The sequence below is a fragment of the Aspergillus homomorphus genome (genome assembly GCF_003184865.1).
Source record: "Aspergillus homomorphus CBS 101889 unplaced genomic scaffold BO97scaffold_42, whole genome shotgun sequence".
NCBI classification, from domain to species: Eukaryota; Fungi; Ascomycota; class Eurotiomycetes; order Eurotiales; family Aspergillaceae; genus Aspergillus; species Aspergillus homomorphus.
In genome coordinates this window covers 137,304-158,722 of record NW_020291928.1, presented here as the reverse complement: position 1 = coordinate 158,722, position 21,419 = coordinate 137,304, and the positions used below count along the sequence as shown (strand labels likewise).

Sequence of the window (21,419 nt, the reverse complement as noted above, 5' to 3'; positions counted from 1 at the left end):
TCCTTCAGACTAGCCTTGCCAAAACCCCTTCCGTAGGTCCGAAAAAGCTACCAAACAGACTGTACCAAATTGGTGAGTGATATGCGGGCTCGCTCATGCATAGATACTGCATATATACTAGGTACAGGAGATAGAAAGCCGTATCCGAGCATAAGAGCCAGAATGCTTGGTATTCAGGGAAAGCTTTGCAGACTGTAGTAGGTGTGTTCATAATGATCCCCATCCACAGAACTTCCTTCCAATTCTGATTGCAGCACCGGAGATGATACCCCATACGCTGGCATTTACGGCTGTTTGCACTCCCATCATCAACGCAACTTTACCAAAATACGCAAGGGTATTGGAAAGTGAGCTGCCATTTCCCCAGAGCCCCATGCTGTGAACATCTGACCGGAGAGCAGCTGGTGCGCCTGTGGCTGACAAATAAGAAGAAGCAAGTGAGCGAAGATAGAGAGACTCGAGGGGAATGAACATCACGGTCGTGATTATAGAAGCTAGATGGGAGGCTAGGGAATCGATCGGATGGGACGATAGTATGGTGACACGATGGGCCGTAGGGTGAGGGTCGGCTGATGAAGTTTGTGGTGCTCTGTCATCAGAGGCGTGCGGAGGTGTTCCAGAGCTGTTGTTGTTGGTAGACGCTTGGGCTGCTTCCGAGATTCGCTGATGCGTAGCCGTCTGGTTCGGCAACCCCGTGCTATTCGGTAAAGCATTTCGAGGATTCGATGTGGGAATTCCAACAGGGCGCGGTTCTGTTCCCGGACCTTGTGTTTGAGAATTCGGCAGTGCAGAAACCGCACCAGTTTCTGCAGATCCTGGAGATATACCTCGGGTTAAATTAGAAAGTCCGTCGCTGTCTACGGCTTCTGAATTGACAATTGTGGCTAAATTCGAGCCTTGGTTGGCCAGCAGATCGTCAAGCATGTTTGAGATTGCCTGGTCATCAACTAGCTCTCCATTCGAGGGCGGCTGCCCAAGTTCGCCATTGACTCGCGGTTCCTCTGCGCCAGGGTTTTGCCTATGTCGGTTTCCTAGAACCTCTAGCTGCATCGTGATCACATCGGAGTTTTGATGTATTAGTGAAGCACGCACGAGAGGCGAAGCCGGGGAAGAGGTAGCGGGTGATGAAGGCCGGGAAAAAAGCGTGTTCGACCGCGAGATCCTTTGAGTCTCAGTAGCATTATCGCCTCCTTGCACAAGCCGACCGTTCTGTCCATCTTCGGTGGGTATGGCCATCGCCCGTCGCAATGGCGCCATGTCCGCGTAATCACCGCTGCTCATTTCTGTCGGAGACTGAGACATTCTATTCTCCTCATTTGGAAGTACTTGACTCTCGCTGAAGATGACACCTGTGCCTAGAGTGCCGCCGGTACCTGAACGACCATCAGATTGAGGAGCGCTAAGCCGCTGCGATTGTTCTGACGGAGGATGAATTCCCAGCTCATGTCCTCCCTGCGGTCCGACAAGCGTTTGACGCTCCTCCTGTGACTGTTCAATGCCTGGTGCGCCTGTCCCCATTTGTGCTATCTCACGGTGGGCTTCTGGCGTCTGTTCTGAGCTTGGTGCTGCCTGCTGTGTCTTAAAACCAAACCAGGACAGGATCCACGACCGAAAGAAGTCGACTTCGTAGGTCAAGTCTTCCATGAAGGAAAGGCTACTGCGACGGTTTTCTTCATCAGCTCGACGACCAAGAGCTGGCATCATCCAGTCAACAAGATCATTATCATATGCCACTTTAACCGAGAGATCGTCTGCGTAAATGGGCTTCGGTAATCTTCGACGAATCAGGCGATAGAGTCTGATCTCGACGACTGGGCGCAGATACACGTAGACATAAACAAGAAGCGAGGGTGTTCTTAGGACATTTGCAAGAAACCCAGCCAAAGAACCACACGAGTAATCACTCGGTAGCATAGGAAGCTGCATCAAAGCATGCTCCCCAAAAGGTAGAAGAGGCTTTAGCCCTAGTAAAGAGTAAGGGTGAACGAGGTGAAGCGACTGCAACAAGGAGTACATGTAAGTCTGTATAGCTAGAACAAGTAGACTTCCTCGGGTTCTGCATTTACTGTTAGCTAGTGGAAGAGAATAACTTTATCGATAAGCTCACGCTGATTGTAAGATGTTCAGAGAAGCCCGTACGAGCCTCGACAGCACATTATCATTCGGGAACAGATTCTGACAGGTTGCAATTAAGCGATCCAAGGGATGATGTCGAAGAAAAGATAAACATGTTGAGACTGCCCAAGCTGGGATGCCGGCAAAGTAGAAGCCCATAATCCCATGATTATTGCGCTCTAGATGTATTATGCTGAGCAACGGGACATGCGTGTAACTTCTGAAAGTCTAGTGAAATGGTTAGTACAAATCCTTCCATACCATCCATCATCCGCAGATTCAGGAAAATTTACCAGGATCCGGCCCATTAGTGATGAAGTCCACCATGAACCAAGAAAGACTGAGATCTGGTCTAGAGTAGCCATGACCAAGCCATAGTCATTCTCGGCCGCGATTATGTCCATCTTTTGTTGTTCCGTGGGGCCACCTATGTTACCCTCTTCATTGACGACAATTCCCATTGTGGAAAGGATGTCATTTTTAGCTCTTCTGAGCTCTCTGCCAAAGGACTTAGACTCTAGATTAATGGGATGGCCCCTCTCATCATAATTCTGGACATAGTCATCCGCATGCAGAGCCGATACCCGCCTCTGAGAAGCAGGTTCATGATTTGCCGCAGAGCCTGAGGGACGATCAGGAGCCTCATAAGGTGATCGCCCCTATTGAAAGGTTAACGGATTGTTATCAGACAACGACTTTAAAATGATCACAATGAGGTGAGAGAGCGCCCAAGTGTAAAGTTCATAGTTCAGAAAGACATTCGAGGGTCAGATCAAGCTTATGCTTGTGATTGCACATGAACCCATCGCGACTACTTCAAATCAAAAACATGATTGCGATCGTTGAAGCTCCCGCGGTGAGAGATGTATGTATCAAAGACTGCTCTTTTCGGGGAATCGTATATTGATGTATAGTATATGGATATGGAAGTGGAACGTGGAAGGTGGAGCATACCAAAGCCAGTCGATTCAAATACGCTCGGCGCCCCATCGCGTGAGCACCTTAGTCGTGTTCACTCAGAAATACTGGGAAACCATCCCGTCGCCGAAAGAATGAAGTCAAATGTATGTTTTAATCAGAATGATGGATGGTTGGATGGTCTGGACTCTGGGACGATATGGTCGATGGCGGAAGATGACTATTCTCCCCAAAAAGGAAGGCGACATGCACGTGGGCGGCTGGAGCGGCTCCGGCGCTTATATCACGGGCTAGCGGGGATCGGGCCCGGAGACAAACAAGGCAAACATCTCGAAAAAAGATCAGAAGTTTCGTTGCGACGGCGAGTTGAACAGCGTTCAGCAACCGCATATTTTCTTGTTTACGTGGATCCTTTTGGATCTAGAATGGCGCGATAGACTCTCGGACTCCCATCGCAGAATACTTCCGCAGATCATGTCTAAAGCCGTGGTGAAGACGACCTTCGAGGCGTCTCGCACACTTCGTCCTATCTACACCGGAGGAAGCACTGCGCTCGATGCCAGTGGCCGTTTTCTGGTGACATGCATCAGTGAAGATGCTCTTGTGGTGGACTTGGAGACTGGCGATCAGGTCGCCAGTCTTGAAGGAGTGAGTACACAGAAGTCTTGATTTCGTGGCAAGTGGCTTACACGGACATATTTAGGATGGCAAAATTATCACAAGCTTAGCCAGTATGCATTCTTCCGCTTCTGATCATTGTTTCATGGTCCAGTATGCCTAACTATCCTTAGTTTCTCCGTCGGCCTCTCATGTCGTTCTCTGCTCTCGGTCAATGTCTATGCGAATCTACTCTCTTTCCCCTCTTGACGAGTCCACGCGTACGATCGACGCAAAACTAGCCAGAAGTCTCAAGCCTCACACGGCACCCGTCGTGACGACTGCAATCGACCCCACGGGCACTCTACTGGCGACTGGTGCTGCGGATGGCTCGATCAAGGTCTGGGACATTCGAGGCGGTTATATCACACATACCTTCCATGGCCATGGAGGTGTCATCTCAGCCCTGTGCTTCTTTCAGGCGCCCGACGTTACGAACAAATCGTCCTCAAGTAAGAGGAAGAACAAGAACCAAACGCACGACTCCGATGAAGACGAGAATCCGGAAAGCTCAACCGGTGTATTCCGGCTCGCATCCGGAGACGAGGAGGGCAAGGTCTGCGTGTGGGATTTGAACAAGAGAAAGCCCATCGCGTCGCTCGAGTCTCATGTATCGGTTGTGCGCAGCCTCTCATATTCGCCCTCGGAGAATGCCTTGCTTTCGGCCAGTCGCGATAAGACTGTCATCGTGTGGGACATGCGGACATTCAAAACACGGAGGGTCATTCCGGTTCTCGAAAGTGTGGAGGCTTCCTGCTTTGTCGCCGACAGTGGTTTGTGTTTGGCTGCGGGCGAAAATGGTCGCTTGCGCGTGTGGGACTGCAATCGTGGAGGAGAGGTCACTGCGGATCAAGAGCCTGCTTCTGAATATGAGGCCGTCGTGGCGATTCAATACTCTCCTGGCATGCCATTTGCACTGACAGTGCATGCCGATCAGACCATCCGGTTCTATTCTTTGGAGCCCTTGTCCAGCTATACGCCAGGGACTAAACTGGATCCTTTGCCGATCATTCGCCGCATCTCGGGCAACGACGATGATATCATCGATCTCGCATATGTCGGTCCTGACCGTTCAATGCTGGCTCTGGCCACAAATACCGAAAGTATCAGGATTGTGTCGGTAGGACCATCCGAAGACCGGCCATCTGCAGATGGTGAAGGATACTTTGGTGCCGATATCACACACCTTGAGGGCCATGACGACATCATCATTTGCATTGATGTGGATTGGTCTGGCCATTGGCTGGTCACTGGCGCAAAGGACAACACCGCACGTCTCTGGCGTCTCGACCCCAAGTCTTCGTCCTATACTTGCTTTGCAATCTTCACCGGTCACGCCGAGTCGTTGGGCGCTATTAGCTTCCCCCGAGTCCCGCCCCCGGCCAACACCCCTGCTTATAACGACCCTTCGAACCACCCTCCTGCTTTCTTACTCACGGGCTCCCAAGATCGGACCATCAAGCGTTGGGATATTGGAAAATTGCCACCGCTGAGCTCGTCCAAACCCCACCACCCCAAGGCTGTCTACACTCGGAAAGCTCACGAGAAAGATATCAATGCTCTGGACGTCAACCCTTCGTCGACATTATTCGCATCCGCCTCTCAGGATCGTACTGTCAAGATCTGGTCCATCGAGGATGGTTCCACGGTGGGTGTTCTGCGCGGACACAAGCGAGGTGTCTGGTCGGCACGTTTTGCCCCTCGAGGCACGCCTATCTTAAACTCTGACAGTGGAACGAGCACCAACAGAGGTCTGATTGCCACGGGATCTGGTGACAAGACCATCAAGATTTGGAGTCTGGCAGATTACAGCTGTCTTCTCACCTTCGAGGGCCACACGAACAGTGTGCTTAAGGTAATCTGGCTTCCACCTTCGGATCTGTCCCACCAAGAAGAGGATGAGGAAGAAGACTCCGCGCTGGGACAGAACACAGCCGCACAGATGCGGCCTTTGGTGGCATCTGCGGCCGCTGATGGCCTGGTCAAGATCTGGTCTCCGTACTCAGGCGAGCTTGAGACTACTCTCGATAACCACGAGGATCGTGTGTGGGCATTGGCAAGCCCGACGCCATCTGGATCTCGTGAAGACGTTGCATCTCCCGCCACATTCAAGACCTCGTCTCCCTATGGTCTTGTCTCTGGCTCCGCTGACTCCACAGTCACTTTCTGGACCGACACCACTTCTGCCACTTACACGGCTGCAGTGAATGCCAATTCGGCGCGTGTTGAACAGGATCAGCAGCTCCAGAACTATATCCGGGCCGGTGCTTATCGCGAAGCCATCACACTTGCGCTTCAGTTGAACCACCCCGGCCGACTCCTCTCCCTCTTCACTTCCGCCATCGATGCTGCTGATGACCCGTACTCCACCGAGGCAAAGAATACCGACAACGAGAACAGCCTCACGGGCAATGCCTCCATCGACGAGGTTCTCCAAACCCTCGACCCCGATAACCTCCGCACCCTTCTTCTCCGCGTCCGTGACTGGAACACCAACGCACGCACATCCAGAGTGGCCCAACGGATCCTGTTCGCCCTCTTCCGGTCCTATCCGGCCTCGACGTTTGTCGAGCTTGCAACATCCGGCAAGGCCAAGCGACGCGGCACTGATCGCTCTAGTGCAGGTCTGAAAGATATCCTGCAGGCTCTGGCTGCCTACACGGACCGCCACTACCGACGAATCGAGGAACTCTCCGACGAGAGCTATCTCGTGGAGTGGGTTCTCGCGGAGATGGATGGTGGTGTGGGCTTGGGCGGATTGGGCGCCGCGAGCACATACGACTTCTTTACCGATTCTCTGGAGGACAGTGCTCCTGAACCCGAGAAGGATGTGGTCATGCTGGGGTCGTGAAGACGAGGACAACAACGGATCCTAAGACAGGATCCCGGCTATGAATGAGAATATGTATAGATAGACCAAAATAATCTGCTTTGGAAGTATATTGTGATACACTGGCGCTATGAGCGGAGTCCTGCTGCCTTGCTCAATGATTCTTCTGGGGAGGATATCCGGCATGTAAAAGTTATGTTCCTTTGGGTGATAATGCGACATCTTTTTGAAGAACGAAGGAGGCTTTTGTTGGCTGTACTATAGATGTGTATTGTTCGTATGCATATTCTATAGCGTCTTACCGATCGTCATATCTCCGTCTCCGGTGCGAGTCGCGATCACTGTCTCGGTCTCGGTCTCGGTCACGATCGCGATCGCGATGTCTGCTCGAGGTGTTCGACGAGGAGTGCCTCGAACTGTAGCGATCATCGTCGCGAGACCGGTGGCTCCTGTCGCGGTCTCTATCCCTGTCCCTGCTGTCTCTGTCCCTCTCACGATCTCGACGCGAGTCACGGTCTCTGTCTCTATCGCGGTAGTAACGATCATCACGACTATCGCTGCCCTCCTCCTCATACCTGCGCCGTCTCGACTGCTGATCGCTAGACGACCGACTGCGATCCCTCCTCGAAGAGCCATTCTTGCGTCTCTCATAGCGATCACCGTCCCGGTCCTCATAGTCCCTCGGTCGGGAATCGCGATCACGGTCCCTGGGACGATAATCTCGATCACGCCCGCTCCTCTCGAGATTGCGATCGCGCCTAGCCTTCCAATTGTCGTCGTCGTCGCCGCGCTTCTTCGCCTCCTTCTTCAGCGTCGACAATTCCTCCTCGGTGATGAACTCGCCCGTCTTCGTATTGCGCATCATGACCGGCATATAGACGCCTTCAGTATTGGTCTCCCCCTCCTGCCCAGCAGCCGCCTTCCTCGACCCCTTGCGCATCGCCGCCTTACCCCACGCTCCCAACTCCGCCTCCGCCCCTTTGCCCCCCGAAACATCCTTAGCCCCAATACCCAGAAACCCAGGTCTCCGCTCCGGAACCCGCGCCTTATTCCCCTGGGCAGCAGCACCAGCCGCACCGCCATACTTCCCTTTCCCAACCGCCTGCCCTTCCTTCCAGCCCATACCCCGGAGCAACGCCGCACCAAACTCCTCCACAGGAATAGCATTATACTGATCCAACGTCGCCGACTCAGGCCTAGAGGCCATATCCGCGCGAAACGAGCCCGTCTCATCATACCTCATAGACTCATCAGCAGTAGCAGGAACCGCAGCCTCGATGACCAAATCCGAACGACCCCCCTCGGCAGTCTCCCCTTTACTCTCCCTGATGAGCGCCTGCAACGCAATCTCATCCTGCGTCATAGGCTTCCTCTCTTCCTGTTTCTCACCCACCTCAACATCCTCCATCCCCGTATCCCTATTCCCATCCCCACCCTGATCCACATCTTGCTTAGCAAAACTCAACCCATAAGCCATACTCGGTCCCTCAGTCTCGACGATAACGCCCGTGCCGCCATCACCGCGCCTCTGCGCCTCCTGGATAGCCTGTACCTCCTTAGGCAGCAGGTTCTTTGTGCCGCGCGGCCGACGACCGGGCCGATCGCGCCAGTTGTTGTTGCTCGCGACGGGGATTACGAGCGGCTGCTTGGCGGCTTCGTCGGCGGCGGAGACGGCTGAGCCTGTGGCTGTGTCGAAGCCGGTGACTTCTTCGTGGGCGGGGGCGCGGCTGCGCTCGTCGTCGGAGTCGGAGTCATCATGGAGGCGCTGGTGGGGGCGGCGACCGCGCGCTAGGGGGAGGGTGCGAGTTGTGGAGGAGGGGTCGGTGGGCTTGGTGGGTTTGAGATTGAAAGTGGTGGTTGGTTTCTTGGGAGGGTCGCCGTCGCTGCCGCTGTTCGGAGTGTTTCCTCCTTTGCCCAGGGAGAGGGAGAAGGGTTTGGTGGTTGTAGGACCGGCGCCTCTGCTGCCTTCGCTTTGTGATGGTGTCGGTGGTGGTGGTGGATCGGAGGAGGACATCCTGCTCTTGATTCTTCTTTTGTTGGTCACGGAAGCTAGGAATGAGGTAAAAAGTATGTTGTGCTCATGAGTTTTGGATTGGATGACTGCGTAATTGTTCAGTCCGTTTGAGATGATATAATGTTCTTGGGCAAAACAGAGCTTCTCTGCGCCCTCTCCCGATCTCGAATTCTTGTTTGTTGGCAGTGCAGGTTGCGGTGTTATTGTGTAGGCTGGACTCGAGTCTTGGAAAGCTCACTTGCGTAATATAATATGCAGGGCAAGGGCGGTGGCAAAATAGGAGACTCAGAGCTAAACGCGCGCTTAGATGCCCTGGTCGATCAACAGCTTCTGAAGGACCCGAATATTCTACAGCGATCTATGAAGGCAAGGTTGCTTTACTTCTAATCCTGAAACATTTTGAGCAGTAATCGTACAGTCATAGTTCATTAATTCTTTTTACCTCGTCCATTCCAATTGGGCTTCCAAGTTGTATAACCGGCATCCTTTGGTATCCGTCCGTCCTATCAATACATGTAGTACAAAAGCGCAGAGAAACTCGAATGATGCAATAAAGCTCCCGGAACAAGGTTGGGAGATATCAGTATCCGGAACCCGATGGCAGAGCCGAGCATCAACGGCGTATAAAGTGTATAAAGATAAAAGATAACGGGGGTAATGCAAACGTGGGTAAGGAAAGGGTAAAGGTGCAGGTTAGGTCGGAAAGTGAGGTTTGAGAAGGTGGAGGGGTTTTGGTATTTGAAGTCAAAGACAGGGAAGCCAGGAACCTGGTTCCTTGCCAGGCATGACCCAACCAGTGAACGGGAAGGTGGAATAAAAAATAGTAAGGCGGGAGAATGAATATGTACAGTGGAAGAGTAAGAGAGACGTGGTATCAGATGTCGATGAAGGAGCTTGTTGTGTTCGGAAGAATTCAGCTAGTCGCTGTTTGTGCTTGAGGAGGGTTAGGACTCTTGTTCGTCGTGCCGGGCACAGGTCCAGCCTGGACGCTCCCGCTGCGCTGGGTTTGTGGGGTCACACTCCGGCTTGCTTGAGGAACTGCACCATTCATGGATGGAGAGCTTCCTACGGCAACTCGGTTCTGCTGCGCTGGCTGAGGAACACGCATCATGGGCGAAAAGCCTTGAGCCTGGGGTACTTGCATTCCCGGGCCCCCACTCATCCCAGCCTGAGGCGACTGGAAATTGGCATCGTGAGAGACCTGGTAGTTAGCCTGAACACTGCCAATATTTCCAGCTGCGGCATTCATGGCAACCTGCGACATGCGCTGCTGCTGGTACTGGTGCAGGCGATCCGTAGCCAATTTGTTGACTTGTTCAGGAGGCAAGTTGGGGTTGCTTCGTTGGATCTGGCTTTGTAGAGTGCTGATTGTAGGAACGATGCTGCCGGCAAGCAGATTAGGCTGACCCATGCGAGGGGAGGGCGTCGAGACGCCCTGTGGAGTGGTATTGTGAAAGTTTGGGCTTCGCATTCCACCTCCTGCCTGCAGAGCAGTCATCATGGCTGGATTATTTGGGGTGCCGTTGACATTAGGCATGTTGAGGTTCGGAGAATGAGAGCCCTGTGGGACGAACTGCTGTTGACTATGAAATTGTTGCTGAGGCTGCTGGGGTTGGGGTTGCTGTTGATGAGGATGCGGTGGCGGCTGTTGTCTAGACTGGAGCATCCGCTGTTGCTCTTGAAGTCGATTGGCTTCCCGAATGACCCGGGCATTATCTGGAGGGGTCTGCATTGGCATTCCAGGACGGGCAGCAGCATTATGTTGCATTCCAGGCTGCTGTTGCATCATCTTCACCGCAATTGGGTTAGGCGGCATGGCTCCATTAACAGGTGTGCCACCAGGTATACCCTGTATATGAGGTCGGGCTTGGTTGGGAACAACACCGGGAGGCATCCCATTAGGCATAGCATTCGGCATCCCATTAGTAATTCCATTTGGCGTGTTGGCGGCCATAGCAGGTGCTCCAGTATGTGGCATACCGTTAGGGGTACGCCCATTAGCATTCATCATCTGCTGCTGGTTAGGCGCTTGGCCTGCACGTTGAGCAGCCAGATTTGCCTAGCGATGAATTGTTAGCGACCTATAGTACGATGATAGTCCATTGTGGGGAGGGCCTTACTCTCTGCTGGGCGATCATCTGTTGTCGGTATTGTTCCTGTCTCTCCTGGAGCTTCATTTCACGCTCATATTTGAGTCGACTAAACTCGGCAGGCGATGAGATTGGAGGCTTTGGCTGGTTGGCCTCGTTGACCTTGCGCAATGAGGCTAGATGGGATGCTTTGGGTGGTGGGGTTAGTCAAACACCCAGGCACACTCTTTCATAAATTACTCACCATGTTGTTGCTTCTGGAGCATGGTCTCCCGCTTCTTTGCGAGCTTGCGCATAGCATCGAGCAACGCCAGATGTTTCGAAGATCTTCTCCGATCCACCCGAACAGGCTGTGTAGTTCTCCTCCGCACTGGGGGCAATGACTGCGGATTATTGTTACTATTATTGCCTTGCTGCTGCTGTTGTTGCTGCTGTTGCTGTTGCTGTTGCTGCTGCTGCTGTTGTTGTTGCTGTTGCTGCTGCTGCTGTTGTTGTTGAGCAGCTTGCTGTTGCGCCATCACGGTGCGCTGTGCTGATTCAAGTCTTTGGTGGTAGGCCCGAAAATATTGAGTTTTAGACATATCAGCAGGCAATCCTTCTAGGCCTATCCAACGCTCGAAGCACTCCCAAGGTGTTCGCCTTTCCGCTCCGGAGGTGAATTGAGAAGATGGCGTGAGGCAATTAGAAATTAGCGACCAGTTGTAGGAATACTCTTTCACAAGGCGACGGAGCTCATCGTCCTCGGCATAGGTCCACTGAGAGGATTGCCTTGACTCGAAAAAACCGACGGACGGCATAGGATGCTCGGTTGGGGGTCTGAAGGAATGTCCGGGGTGAATTCTGTCGCGGATGTGTCTGTTCTCTAAGCGAAAGAGCGCAACATTTGTCTGCTCCGGAGGAAGTTCCACTGCGCCGTGATCCAAATCAGATCGGTATTGGGTATAATCGTAGCGACTACGCTTTCGAGCAGGTTCGTCTTCGTGAAACGTAACCTTACCAGAAGCGTACTTCGACACGGGGAGAATCTCGGTTTTCCACACCGTATCAGGAGGCTCTTTAAAGATTGGCAAATCCACTTCAGGGGCAATAGTGATTGGAGAATATATGGGCAGCTCATCCAGGAGCTTCTGAGCCGCAGGTGTCATGTCCAACGAGAACGTGAACTCATCTGTACCTAGGGAAAAGATGGCTGCTGGAGCAACAGTGTCGCCCAGAAGAAGACGGGGCTCATCACCGCAGGCTTCGCTTGCAGAATCTTCTTCGGTAGAAGGAACCAGATCTGGCGTTGGTTGAGAGACAATCAGCATCTCATCGCCCGCCTCTTCGGGCGGTGATATTAAGCTGGGCTTGACCTCGACTTCCGCGGCTTTGTTTACGGGTGGAATCTTAGCCTGTATGCGAAGCACTGAACGGTGCTCAGCGTCACTATTGACATACTCCGCACACCAGTCTGCACAACTCTTCGCTGCAGCAATTTTCCATTTTCTTTCCTCTCGGAAATCCGTACGCAACCACTTCACGTGGTTCAGAAGTATGTCCCAATGAGTCCCTTCTCGCGGAGGTTCCACCGAACGCTTTAACTGACGCAAGGGCCACCTGTTCGCATTCTGGAGAGAATAGATCCGACGCAATGTGCGACAGTCCATCTGTTCTTGGTAGTCAAGCAGGTGGTTTGAGGTCGTCAGAGTCTTATGGGCTGAGGCGATTAGTGTGCTGAGACTTGTCCCACGGGGAGGAGTGTACGCGCGACTTTGGAACAAGGTAAACAGGTAGTCCTGCTCCTCATTGAGCTTGCCAAGGTCGCCAGCGTGTTGCCGGATGATCTCCATCGAATCACTCTTCTCCTGAGACTGTTGCTGCTGCTGTTGCCTGGGAAAGACCACCGTGGACAACTTGGTCCGCTCTTTCTCCCGCGCCTTACGATCCTTGAATCGCATCCTCGCCGTGGAGTCAGGCGTTGCTTCAGCTCCCACCCGTGGCGCCTCTGTAGACTTTTCAACTGAACTTTGCCTATCGGACTGAGGGGATGGCTTTGGCGACTCTCCAAGGATCTCAGATACAGATTTGTGTCGTATGGCTCCAGATGACACTCTTGTCGTCATTCTTTCAATGGTCGGTGTTGCATTCGCAGGCGGTGATGGCTTCTTTGCTGGAATCGTTTCTCTAGAAACCTTGACACCTCCTTCAGTTTGAGTCGACGGTTGAACTGAGGGCTGATGCTCGGCAGGAGATTCGACCACGCCACGTAATGTCTTCGGCTCTGCTGGAACTGTTGCAGGCGATATACGAGCATCTGTTGATGGCTGTTTGTTGGTGGCAGGAGTTGGAATGGTAGTTTCTTCGATGACCTCGCTCGTCGCATTACCACTAGCTGAACTACCGCCCGAAGGTTTACTTGCAGCAAGGGTCTGTTTGAGCGACTGCGCCTCCTCTAGGCGCAGTTGTTCATCAGGCGTGGATGGAACCAATGTGGTAAGTGAAGTCGCAACCTCTTCATCCTTGGGACTTGCAAGTCTAGCAGCAGCGTCGTTGACCTCCTCGGCGGGGCTCGTTGCTGGAGATACGGTAACCGGTAGAGGCGTATTGTTTGAATATAGGCCGGCTGATGATACGGGCGAAAGCGGTTGCTCGTGGACTTTAGTTGGGTGCCCCAGATCGAGCGATGGGCGTGCATCATGCTTTTGCTGGGCTGGCAGCACAGTAGATGTTGTTGGAGGTGGTACTGCACAGGGCTGCTCTCGGCCTGGCCTGGCCCCGGTCGCCGCCAATGCCGAATCCTGATCACTGACATGCTTTCCTGGCGTCGCAGGATGTGCTGCCTGATCTGTTATTGGGGAAGGAGCAGCCGGCGCAAGCTTTCGGGGCTGGACAGATCCGTCAGGGCTCTGAAGGCCAGTGGAGAAGGCATCAGGCGCAACCTGAGCAGCAGCAGGCGGTTCAGGTGCGGGTTGCTGGAGCTTCTGATTCGAGAGTTGTTGCGGTCTTGAATGTTGCTCCTCGGTGGTTGGCTTAACGTGCGTGGCAGCCTTCTCTGCTGTCCGCGGCGGATTGGTGATTGTAGCAGTAGCATCGTGAGCTCGCGCAGCAGGTACTACTGGCGGTGGTGGTGCGGGTGCTGCAGTTGCCGTAGGCCTTTTGCCTTCTCGTGATAGTATTGCTGCATAGTCGGGTAATGGTGGAAGCGTAGCTTCGTTGAAGTATCGCCCTCTGAGTATGGTCAGTGAATAGGTCCTGCCAGGAACATGTCTAGTTCATGACTGCATTGAATGAACAGGGTGGGTTTAATGAATAAAAGCAATTACGGAGGCATGGCATAAGATTGAATATACAATTGAGTGGCAGTAGCATGGGGTAAAAATTGACTTACTTGGTGAGGTCGTTAGCATCGAGAAACGCCTGTTCCTTGTGATGGTATAGCGAGTCCGCCGGAGCGTTCCCGGTCGCGCCCGCGAAGCCTACGGTCGCAAAGTAGAGCTCGCTCAGTTTGCGCTTCCGCGACGACAAACAACGTCTAAACAATTCCAAGTAAGCGATAAATTCCAGTCGCTAGGCCAGTAGGAATAAAATGAATCGCTCGAAAGCGATAAAAGAGGGTGATATATCAAGTACGTACGCGATCTCATCTTTCTTAGACCGGAGAAGCTCGTCACGGAGCATGGAGTCTATTTCGGGGAACACAGCATCCGATTAACGCGCTAAAATTAATGGAAACCAATTGAGCGAAGTCATCCAGATGGAAAAAATCGCTCAGAAAGGATGAAAAGGGTGGTTGTAGTGAGGGGAGATGATGCCAAAGATACGACGCGAAGATTTCACCGCGGAAGGGATTTTTGGGGTTCGGGGGGAGGGTGTATGGTGGGAGAGTGAACGTTAGTGGTAGTGGTGGTGGTGAGGACTTCTGGGCAGGGTACGGTACGGGGGGGGGGGGGGAGGGGAGAGAGAGAATTGAGGGAGTTCTGGTATGTATGGGAGGGAGGAACCTCTTGGTTGGCAAGTGATAATAGGGAGGAAGGGAGTGAAGAGAGGGAGACAAGCAGACAACTTAGACACTTACTGTGACTGACTGGGAAAGTCACTGCCGGGAACAGCAGGAAACCCAATCAAGGCACCAGATACAGCCGGGCAGATACACGTATCATACACTGTAACTCTGGGTGACGACGGAATGGGCTGTGTGGTGCGTGGTAATTTCCTTGAAAATCGTGGCCATTTCACTTCCCTCCGGGTATCGATAAGACTATGCCTAAGCCGGACTAGTACTTTCGGTCATCGTTTACTATGTGCAGGCTGCCAGACTTAGTTCCAGTTTGCTACTACTTATCTTCTACATGATCGTTGTAATCCAAGATATTATCATCATTCAAAGAAAAGCCATCAGGGCACCTTGGTCATACTATTTTGGTCATATCATCTCTTCGATGTTGCCGGGGTGAAGCTAACAGCATGATACCACCCTAAGGACAAGACTATCCATATATAGGTCCAAGATCAATGATTCATGCCAAAACATATATTTAAAGACAAAGCTACACTGGACTGGGCTCATCAAGACGTGGAAAGGGCCAAGAATCCAGAAGTAGCTTTATCTTCGTTTCACTTGTCTGGATGATAATGTATCTCCATAGGAGATACTTCCTACGGTAGCTTCTCGAGTCACCGTACCCTATATAACCCGAAAACAATCCTCCAGATCGGTCTTGTGTATGGACAGCGCTCGATCAGTGCCGTGTTTCCCTGGCCTATACTTCTTCCTAGTAAGTTTTGAGGAGCTTGTATCTATATGGCTTCTATGTATGCCTTCAATCACTAGCACAGCATTTCTGTATGGTGGTAAGGGCTGAGCTGAATGTCGAAAAGTTTCGTCGATGGCACCGAGGGCAATTGAGTAGTCTGCCTAACACAGCTCTTGACATATCTACTCCGTATCATGGCTGGAAACTCAATTATCCCGGCCTGGTGCTTCGCCCAAACAAAACAGCCTGGATTGCTGTGTGCATTATCGAAAGGCCTTGTAGTGGACGTGTGTAGGAGATGCAATGAGTCAATTGGGCTCATTTCCTACTAAGCTCTTATAAGGCACGTGGTTTAGGATGATCCGCGCATCGTAGAGGTCATTGCCCAACGAGAGTGGACTATAACCGTGGCTGGATCAGAAGTATAGAGAGGGAAGGTGGAAATCTTCACCCCTTCACTGGGTACCAGGCAACTATCGCAGTCTGGATCTCACTAGCAATGAGATCTACTGACCTTACCTTCTGCCTGATTGTCGGTGTTTGGGGAAGCATAAAACTGCTCTTCAATAGGTAGGCACATGTCAAGTCCCAATAAGCGCTGTGATTGAAAAGTTGATAGTGTGCTCGGTTGATCCACAAGCTCTCAGTGACGGATGATTTATCTCATTTAGTGGGCAGATTACTTGCACAGCGGCCCCAAGAATCAGCGGGTGTTCAAAGGTATCCTATAAGTAAGGAATGAACATCGACCGCTGGCGAGAGTCCTTAGAATAGTCACCGCGGAACCCGTCACATATTGTTGCTGCTGCTGTGAGGTTCGTTAGCGATAATGTTTTTACTGACCAGCAGTTACTCACAAGCTGTGAACAGTGAATTTAAGTCGCTAATAATTCCAACCACAAAGTCCTCAATGAATTCCAAGCTGACGACATGTATAGCTCGATTCAGAACAGTTTCTCAAGTATTTTGATTTGTCTTTGCATCAGTGCCCATTAGTATTAGACTGTTTCTTGGAAAGACAACGTAAGATCACCATTTTGTAGAAGATCACTTCCCGAGCCCTACCTCCAGCTCTGACTTGTGTTTGATGTCCACAGGTCTCTGAATACACTCCGGCCTGTCTTTAGGCAGGCTTTCAAGACTTGTACTTGCCCTTCGGTGAGGTTTATGGCAAAGCTGTTATCCGTGTCAAGAGGTTCGCCCTCGGCAGAAGTTATACTTGTAATCTCCTTAAGCTGCAAGCCTCTAAGTGGCTTATTAAGTCTAGTGAAGTCTTGCTTTCGCGTAACTTAATAGCATGCTACTGCTCTACTGGTAGATGCCTTTCTTGAGTGACCAATTGCACGGTACTTGCCAACAGCTCAAAGATGTTCAATGTGAGTTGAGGTGTATCACCTTCATGCTGAAAATAGCCAGGCTGGTGGAACGGAGGAACTGTCTATCTAAACTCTCCCCTAGAATTCGATGATTCTTGTAAATGAGGGTTGGCGCTCCACGATCAGTCCGGTGAGCCAGCCAACTACTGCACCTTAGAGCGGCAACGCAATGGGCAAGAGGCCGCTAAGAAACTAAAAAGGCTAGTGGCCGGTGGTTACCTCCGCTTCTGAGCAACAGCACCCGGGCAACTAACTCACCGCCCAACTCTCCGGTGATAACGCCTGGCAGAAAAAAAAGTTGCCCGCTTCCTGATCGCTCTCAGATAGTCCATCCAAAACATCAATCTTCTCACCTCTACCTCAAACATCAGACATCAACCATCATGGCCAAGCGCAAGAGAGAAGATACGGTCAAAGACCGACAGGTCTCGAAGCAACCGACTAAGGCCGTCAAATCCACCCCCAGTCAAGAAAGTCCTGCGGCCACCGCCACCGACTTTCCCGCAATCACTTTGCAGGTGGTGACCGGCTCATACGAACGGGTGCTGCATGGCTTCACTGCCGCTGTTTCCCCTGAAGCTTTTGCAAACTCCACCGATGCCGCCACTGAAACAGCTGGGAACTCCGATCTAGTCCAATTTGTGGACAACTTCCTTTTTGAGGCTCATACTTCTGCAATCCGATGCCTCGCACTCTCCCCGTTGCCCAAGGCAGACTCGAATGAAGCTCCTCAAGTGATCCTGGCCAGCGGTGCCACTGATGAGCGCGTCAACCTCTACTCACTGTCAGCCGCCCCAGTGGCGGTCAATGAAGACTACCCTACTGTGCCGACCCTGGCGGGCAACAAGATTCTCGAAAATCCCAAGAACCGTGAACTGGGATCATTGATGCATCACTCTGCCCCCATCTCAGCTCTCAGCTTTCCCTCGCGCTCAAAGATCTTGGTTGCAGCCGAGGACAACACTATCTCCGTCACCAAGACTCGTGATTTTACCGTCGTCTCGACCATCAAGGCTCCCCACCCTAAAGTCCAGGGCCGACCAAGCGGTGACACAGCTCCTCCCGGCGGCTCCCCATCTGGAATCAACGATTTCGCCGTGCACCCAAGTATGAAACTTATGCTAAGCGTTGGAAAGGGAGAGAAATGCATGAGACTGTGGAACTTGGTAACTGGAAAGAAAGCTGGTGTTTTGAGCTTCAACCGGGAGATTTTACAGAGCGTTAAGGAAGGAAAGTGGAGCACAGGCGAAGGAAGGAGGATCGTCTGGAACTCCAAGGGTGACGAATTTGCTGTCGCATTTGAATGGGGTGCTGTTGTCTTCGGCATTGTAAGTATAGACCTACGGCTCTTGTTACGATGGCGGCATCTTCTGACTGACCCTGACAGGACTCGACACCCATCTGCAGAGTATTCCCTAACCCTCGCAGTAAGCTTCACCAGATGACATACGTCAGCTCGAATTCCTCATCTGCGGACGAAAGCGATGAACTGCTTGCTGTCTCGACCGAGGACGGCAGAGTCATCTTCTATTCCACCAAACAAGTCGAGGATGCGCCGGAGGGAGATGAGTCTCCAATCCCCTTTGCTAAGGTTGTTGCCCAGCTCGGTGGCAGGGCACACGGTTTTCCCGGTAGAGTTAAGGACTTCGAGGTGCTCAGTTTGAAGGACCAGCCAGGGCCCAACAAGGACGACTACTTGGTCGTGACCGCCAACAGCGAGGGGTTAATCCGCGTATGGCTGTTGCGTGGCGCTGAGCTGGTAGGAAAGAAGAAGGCGGCAAAGAAGTCCTCCAACTCTAAGGATGAGAAGGCATCCGAAATTACCCAGGTTGGCCGGCTCTTGAACACCTACGCCACCGGAAATCGGGTCACTTGCCTGAAAGCATTCGTGATGTTGGCGGCCGAGGACTCGGACGACCTCCTCGACTCGGACGACGAAGATCTCGAGGATGAAGAAGTTAGCGAGGAGGAATCTAATAGCGAAGCAAGCGATGATGAGTAGAGTCGTCCTTGATGTATGTTGACCTATATACCCAACCATTGTTGTTAGGCAAAAAGCAGTGTGGATTAGTAGATTGGGGTTGTAAGCTTATGATGCTCATGCTCATGTCTCTTCTGTGTTTGTGTGGTACTGTGTTTCCGCTTATGATATCACTTATCATCAATACTATGCTTTCTGTCTTTCTATTGTGGGTTGTCTCTTTGCATTCATTCTGTTGCCCAATGCGATTGTTGTACCAAGCACGGTGAGTCAAACAATCGATAGCCCGGCGGCCAACTGGTCAACTGAATCCTGCCGCCGGCCACCGCCCACTCGCTCTCCACTGCACAAACCCGAACCCCACTGGCTCAAACCGTATCATATCGCCTCTCCGAGCCCAAGCAGCAATTTTCATCCGACCAGACGACCCTCGATATTCGCCCCTCCTACCCACCCCCTCTTCAACCCACCCTTTCCTACCTAACCCGGTTGTCGTCTCCTGGTTAAATCCGCAATCATGGCTACCAACGGCGATTACACAGACGATGAATCCCAGCCTGGATCCCCCATGCTCGATGCGAATGGTCACGATGACATCGAAGATCAGGAGCCCCTCGACCTCGAGGAGAAGCCCTTGAAGTCTGCGATGAAGAACTCTGGAGTGCCCTCTCTTCCCCAGCCCAAGCGGCCAGAGCTGCCCGAGCAGCCCAACCCAGAGACCCTCGACCTGTCCACACTCACTCCCCTGACGCCCGAAATCATTGCGCGCCAGGCCACGATCAACATCGGTACCATCGGTCACGTCGCTCACGGAAAGTCGACAGTCGTCAAGGCTATCTCCGAGGTCCAGACTGTCCGTTTCAAGAACGAGTTGGAGCGCAACATTACCATCAAGCTGGGTTATGCCAACGCCAAGATCTACAAGTGCGACAACCCCGAGTGTCCCAGACCGACCTGCTTCAAGAGTTTCAAGAGTGAGAAGGAAGTCGACCCGCCCTGCGAGAGAGATGGATGCTCCGGTCGCTACAGGCTATTGAGACATGTTTCGTATGTTCCTCTCACCCTGTCTATCGGGGCCAATGACCCCCTCCGCTAACAGGTAACCTTTTTCATAGGTTCGTTGACTGCCCTGGTCACGATATTCTCATGAGTACCATGTTGTCAGGTGCCGCCGTCATGGACGCCGCCCTTCTTCTGATCGCCGGAAACGAAACTTGCCCTCAGCCCCAGACTTCGGAGCACTTGGCAGCTATCGAGATCATGAAGCTCAGCCACATCATCATTCTGCAAAACAAGGTGGACCTGATGAGAGAAGATGGCGCCCTGCAACACTACCAGTCGATCCTGAAGTTCATCCGCGGTACCGTTGCCGATGGCTCGCCCATTATCCCTATCTCCGCTCAGCTGAAATACAACATCGACGCCGTCAACGAGCACCTGGTTTCGCACATCCCGGTTCCCGTCCGTGATTTCACCGCTTCCCCTCACATGATTGTCATTCGATCCTTCGATGTGAACAAGCCCGGTGCTGAGATTGAGGAGCTGAAGGGTGGTGTTGCTGGTGGTTCCATCCTGACTGGTGTGTTGAAGTTGAATGACGAAATCGAGATCCGTCCTGGTCTCGTCACCAAGGACGAGAACGGCAAGATCCAGTGCCGTCCTATCTTCTCCCGGGTCATGTCCCTCTTCGCTGAGCACAACGACCTCAAGTTTGCTGTGCCCGGTGGTTTGATCGGTGTCGGTACTCGCGTCGACCCCACCTTGTGCCGTGCTGATCGTCTCGTCGGTTTCGTTCTGGGTCACCGTGGACGTCTTCCTGCCATCTACACCGAGTTGGAGGTCAACTACTTCCTGCTCCGCCGCCTGTTGGGTGTCAAGACCGCCGACGGCAAGCAGGCCAAGGTCGCCAAGTTGACCAAGAACGAGGTTCTCATGGTTAACATTGGTTCCACGGCCACTGGTGCCAAGGTTGTTGGTGTCAAGGCTGATGCCGCCAAGCTCAGCTTGACCAGCCCTGCCTGTACCGAAATCGGCGAGAAGATCGCCATCAGCCGCAGAATCGAGAAGCACTGGCGTTTGATTGGATGGGCCAACATTGTTGCGTAAGTTTACCACTGCTGTTTTGCGTCCCTCTAGTGTGGGATAAATGTGGCTAACTCTGTCTCAGCGGTAACACTCTCGAGCCTGTTCTGAACTAGAGCAAGCTATTGGTAGCTTGAAGAGTCTCAACTTGGTCCAACCGGGAGATGGTTGATCGAGACGTTGTAGTCTAGCTGACAACTGGCCTTGATGGATTGAGTCTACTCTGGAATAGAAGGGTTTACGGTAATGAAAGCGCGTGTCGGGTTGATTCCCTGAATAGAGAACGCAGTAAGTCCAATCTTCGCCTATCTGACCTGCCGGGAAAGTACAGGGGGATCTTCATCTCCCGCTGGCCCATCCAGAGGTTTGCAGGGACCAAGAGACCATGCATGCAGCAGGATGGATAGGCAGACTGGAGGTTGAAGTAGCATGGCTGGAGTTGGTGTGCGAAGGCTACTTCTTTTGACGTGTGTTATGACGCTATTCTGTGGAAAACTTTTGCTTCATCTCTTTTTTTCTGTTCATTCTTGTTGTTCGGTCCAAAAAACATGGCCTCTTTGTAGATGCTGTATAGGGGAATGATGAATGCAACGAAACAAAAGTCAAAAGAATTTTGCTTATTA

General features: G+C 52.3%; 5 protein-coding genes across 5 annotated transcripts; 3 read left to right on the top strand and 2 right to left on the bottom strand.

Annotated features, from left to right (window-relative positions):
- Positions 1–36: 36 nt before the first annotated feature.
- BO97DRAFT_472740 (uncharacterized protein) lies at positions 37–3,217 on the bottom strand. Its single transcript, XM_025700165.1, has 4 exons — positions 3,070–3,217; positions 2,409–2,774; positions 2,108–2,343; positions 37–2,056 (listed from the first exon to the last, which is right to left on the bottom strand). Exons 1-4 carry the CDS (start codon positions 3,103–3,105, stop codon positions 208–210), a joined length of 2,487 nt encoding a protein of 828 aa, XP_025548137.1. The 5' UTR covers positions 3,106–3,217; the 3' UTR covers positions 37–207.
- A 211-nt stretch (positions 3,218–3,428) lies between these two features.
- BO97DRAFT_375658 (U3 snoRNA-associated protein UTP13) lies at positions 3,429–6,673 on the top strand. Its single transcript, XM_025692994.1, has 3 exons — positions 3,429–3,681; positions 3,737–3,764; positions 3,825–6,673. The coding sequence occupies exons 1-3, from the start codon at positions 3,508–3,510 to the stop codon at positions 6,539–6,541; spliced, it is 2,919 nt and encodes a 972-aa protein (XP_025548136.1). The 5' UTR covers positions 3,429–3,507; the 3' UTR covers positions 6,542–6,673.
- Positions 6,634–8,740, bottom strand: spp2 (spliceosome ATPase-activating subunit SPP2). Its single transcript, XM_025695765.1, has one exon. It carries the CDS (start codon positions 8,532–8,534, stop codon positions 6,819–6,821), a length of 1,716 nt encoding a protein of 571 aa, XP_025548135.1. The 5' UTR covers positions 8,535–8,740; the 3' UTR covers positions 6,634–6,818.
- Positions 8,741–17,062: 8,322 nt separating this feature from the next.
- BO97DRAFT_472736 (putative 60S ribosome biogenesis protein Mak11) lies at positions 17,063–18,851 on the top strand. Its single transcript, XM_025700164.1, has 2 exons — positions 17,063–18,061; positions 18,121–18,851. Exons 1-2 carry the CDS (start codon positions 17,117–17,119, stop codon positions 18,733–18,735), a joined length of 1,560 nt encoding a protein of 519 aa, XP_025548134.1. The 5' UTR covers positions 17,063–17,116; the 3' UTR covers positions 18,736–18,851.
- A 260-nt stretch (positions 18,852–19,111) lies between these two features.
- On the top strand, positions 19,112–21,393 carry BO97DRAFT_397228 (translation initiation factor eIF2 subunit gamma). The gene is made up of 3 exons (XM_025694123.1): positions 19,112–19,761; positions 19,830–20,816; positions 20,882–21,393. The coding sequence occupies exons 1-3, from the start codon at positions 19,232–19,234 to the stop codon at positions 20,910–20,912; spliced, it is 1,548 nt and encodes a 515-aa protein (XP_025548133.1). The 5' UTR covers positions 19,112–19,231; the 3' UTR covers positions 20,913–21,393.
- Positions 21,394–21,419: the final 26 nt, after the last annotated feature.

What these genes read in the sequence shown, in the direction of transcription:
- BO97DRAFT_397228 (XM_025694123.1), top strand. Translation starts at nt 19,232, where the DNA reads ATGGCTACCAACGGCGATTACACAGACGATGAATCCCAGCCTGGATCC. An exon ending in AGGCTATTGAGACATGTTTC is followed by an intron (nt 19,762 to 19,829) that starts GTATGTTCCTCT and finishes CCTTTTTCATAG; the next exon opens with GTTCGTTGACTGCCCTGGTC. An exon ending in GGATGGGCCAACATTGTTGC is followed by an intron (nt 20,817 to 20,881) that starts GTAAGTTTACCA and finishes ACTCTGTCTCAG; the next exon opens with CGGTAACACTCTCGAGCCTG.
- BO97DRAFT_472740 (XM_025700165.1), bottom strand. Translation starts at nt 3,105, where the DNA reads ATGGGGCGCCGAGCGTATTTGAATCGACTGGCTTTG. An exon ending in ATTTGAATCGACTGGCTTTG is followed by an intron (nt 2,775 to 3,069) that starts GTATGCTCCACC and finishes ACCTTTCAATAG; the next exon opens with GGGCGATCACCTTATGAGGC. An exon ending in CTGAACATCTTACAATCAGC is followed by an intron (nt 2,057 to 2,107) that starts GTGAGCTTATCG and finishes CAGTAAATGCAG; the next exon opens with AACCCGAGGAAGTCTACTTG.
- spp2 (XM_025695765.1), bottom strand. Translation starts at nt 8,534, where the DNA reads ATGTCCTCCTCCGATCCACCACCACCACCGACACCATCACAAAGCGAA.
- BO97DRAFT_472736 (XM_025700164.1), top strand. Translation starts at nt 17,117, where the DNA reads ATGGCCAAGCGCAAGAGAGAAGATACGGTCAAAGACCGACAGGTCTCG. An exon ending in GTGCTGTTGTCTTCGGCATT is followed by an intron (nt 18,062 to 18,120) that starts GTAAGTATAGAC and finishes TGACCCTGACAG; the next exon opens with GACTCGACACCCATCTGCAG.
- BO97DRAFT_375658 (XM_025692994.1), top strand. Translation starts at nt 3,508, where the DNA reads ATGTCTAAAGCCGTGGTGAAGACGACCTTCGAGGCGTCTCGCACACTT. An exon ending in AGGTCGCCAGTCTTGAAGGA is followed by an intron (nt 3,682 to 3,736) that starts GTGAGTACACAG and finishes GGACATATTTAG; the next exon opens with GATGGCAAAATTATCACAAG. An exon ending in AATTATCACAAGCTTAGCCA is followed by an intron (nt 3,765 to 3,824) that starts GTATGCATTCTT and finishes AACTATCCTTAG; the next exon opens with TTTCTCCGTCGGCCTCTCAT.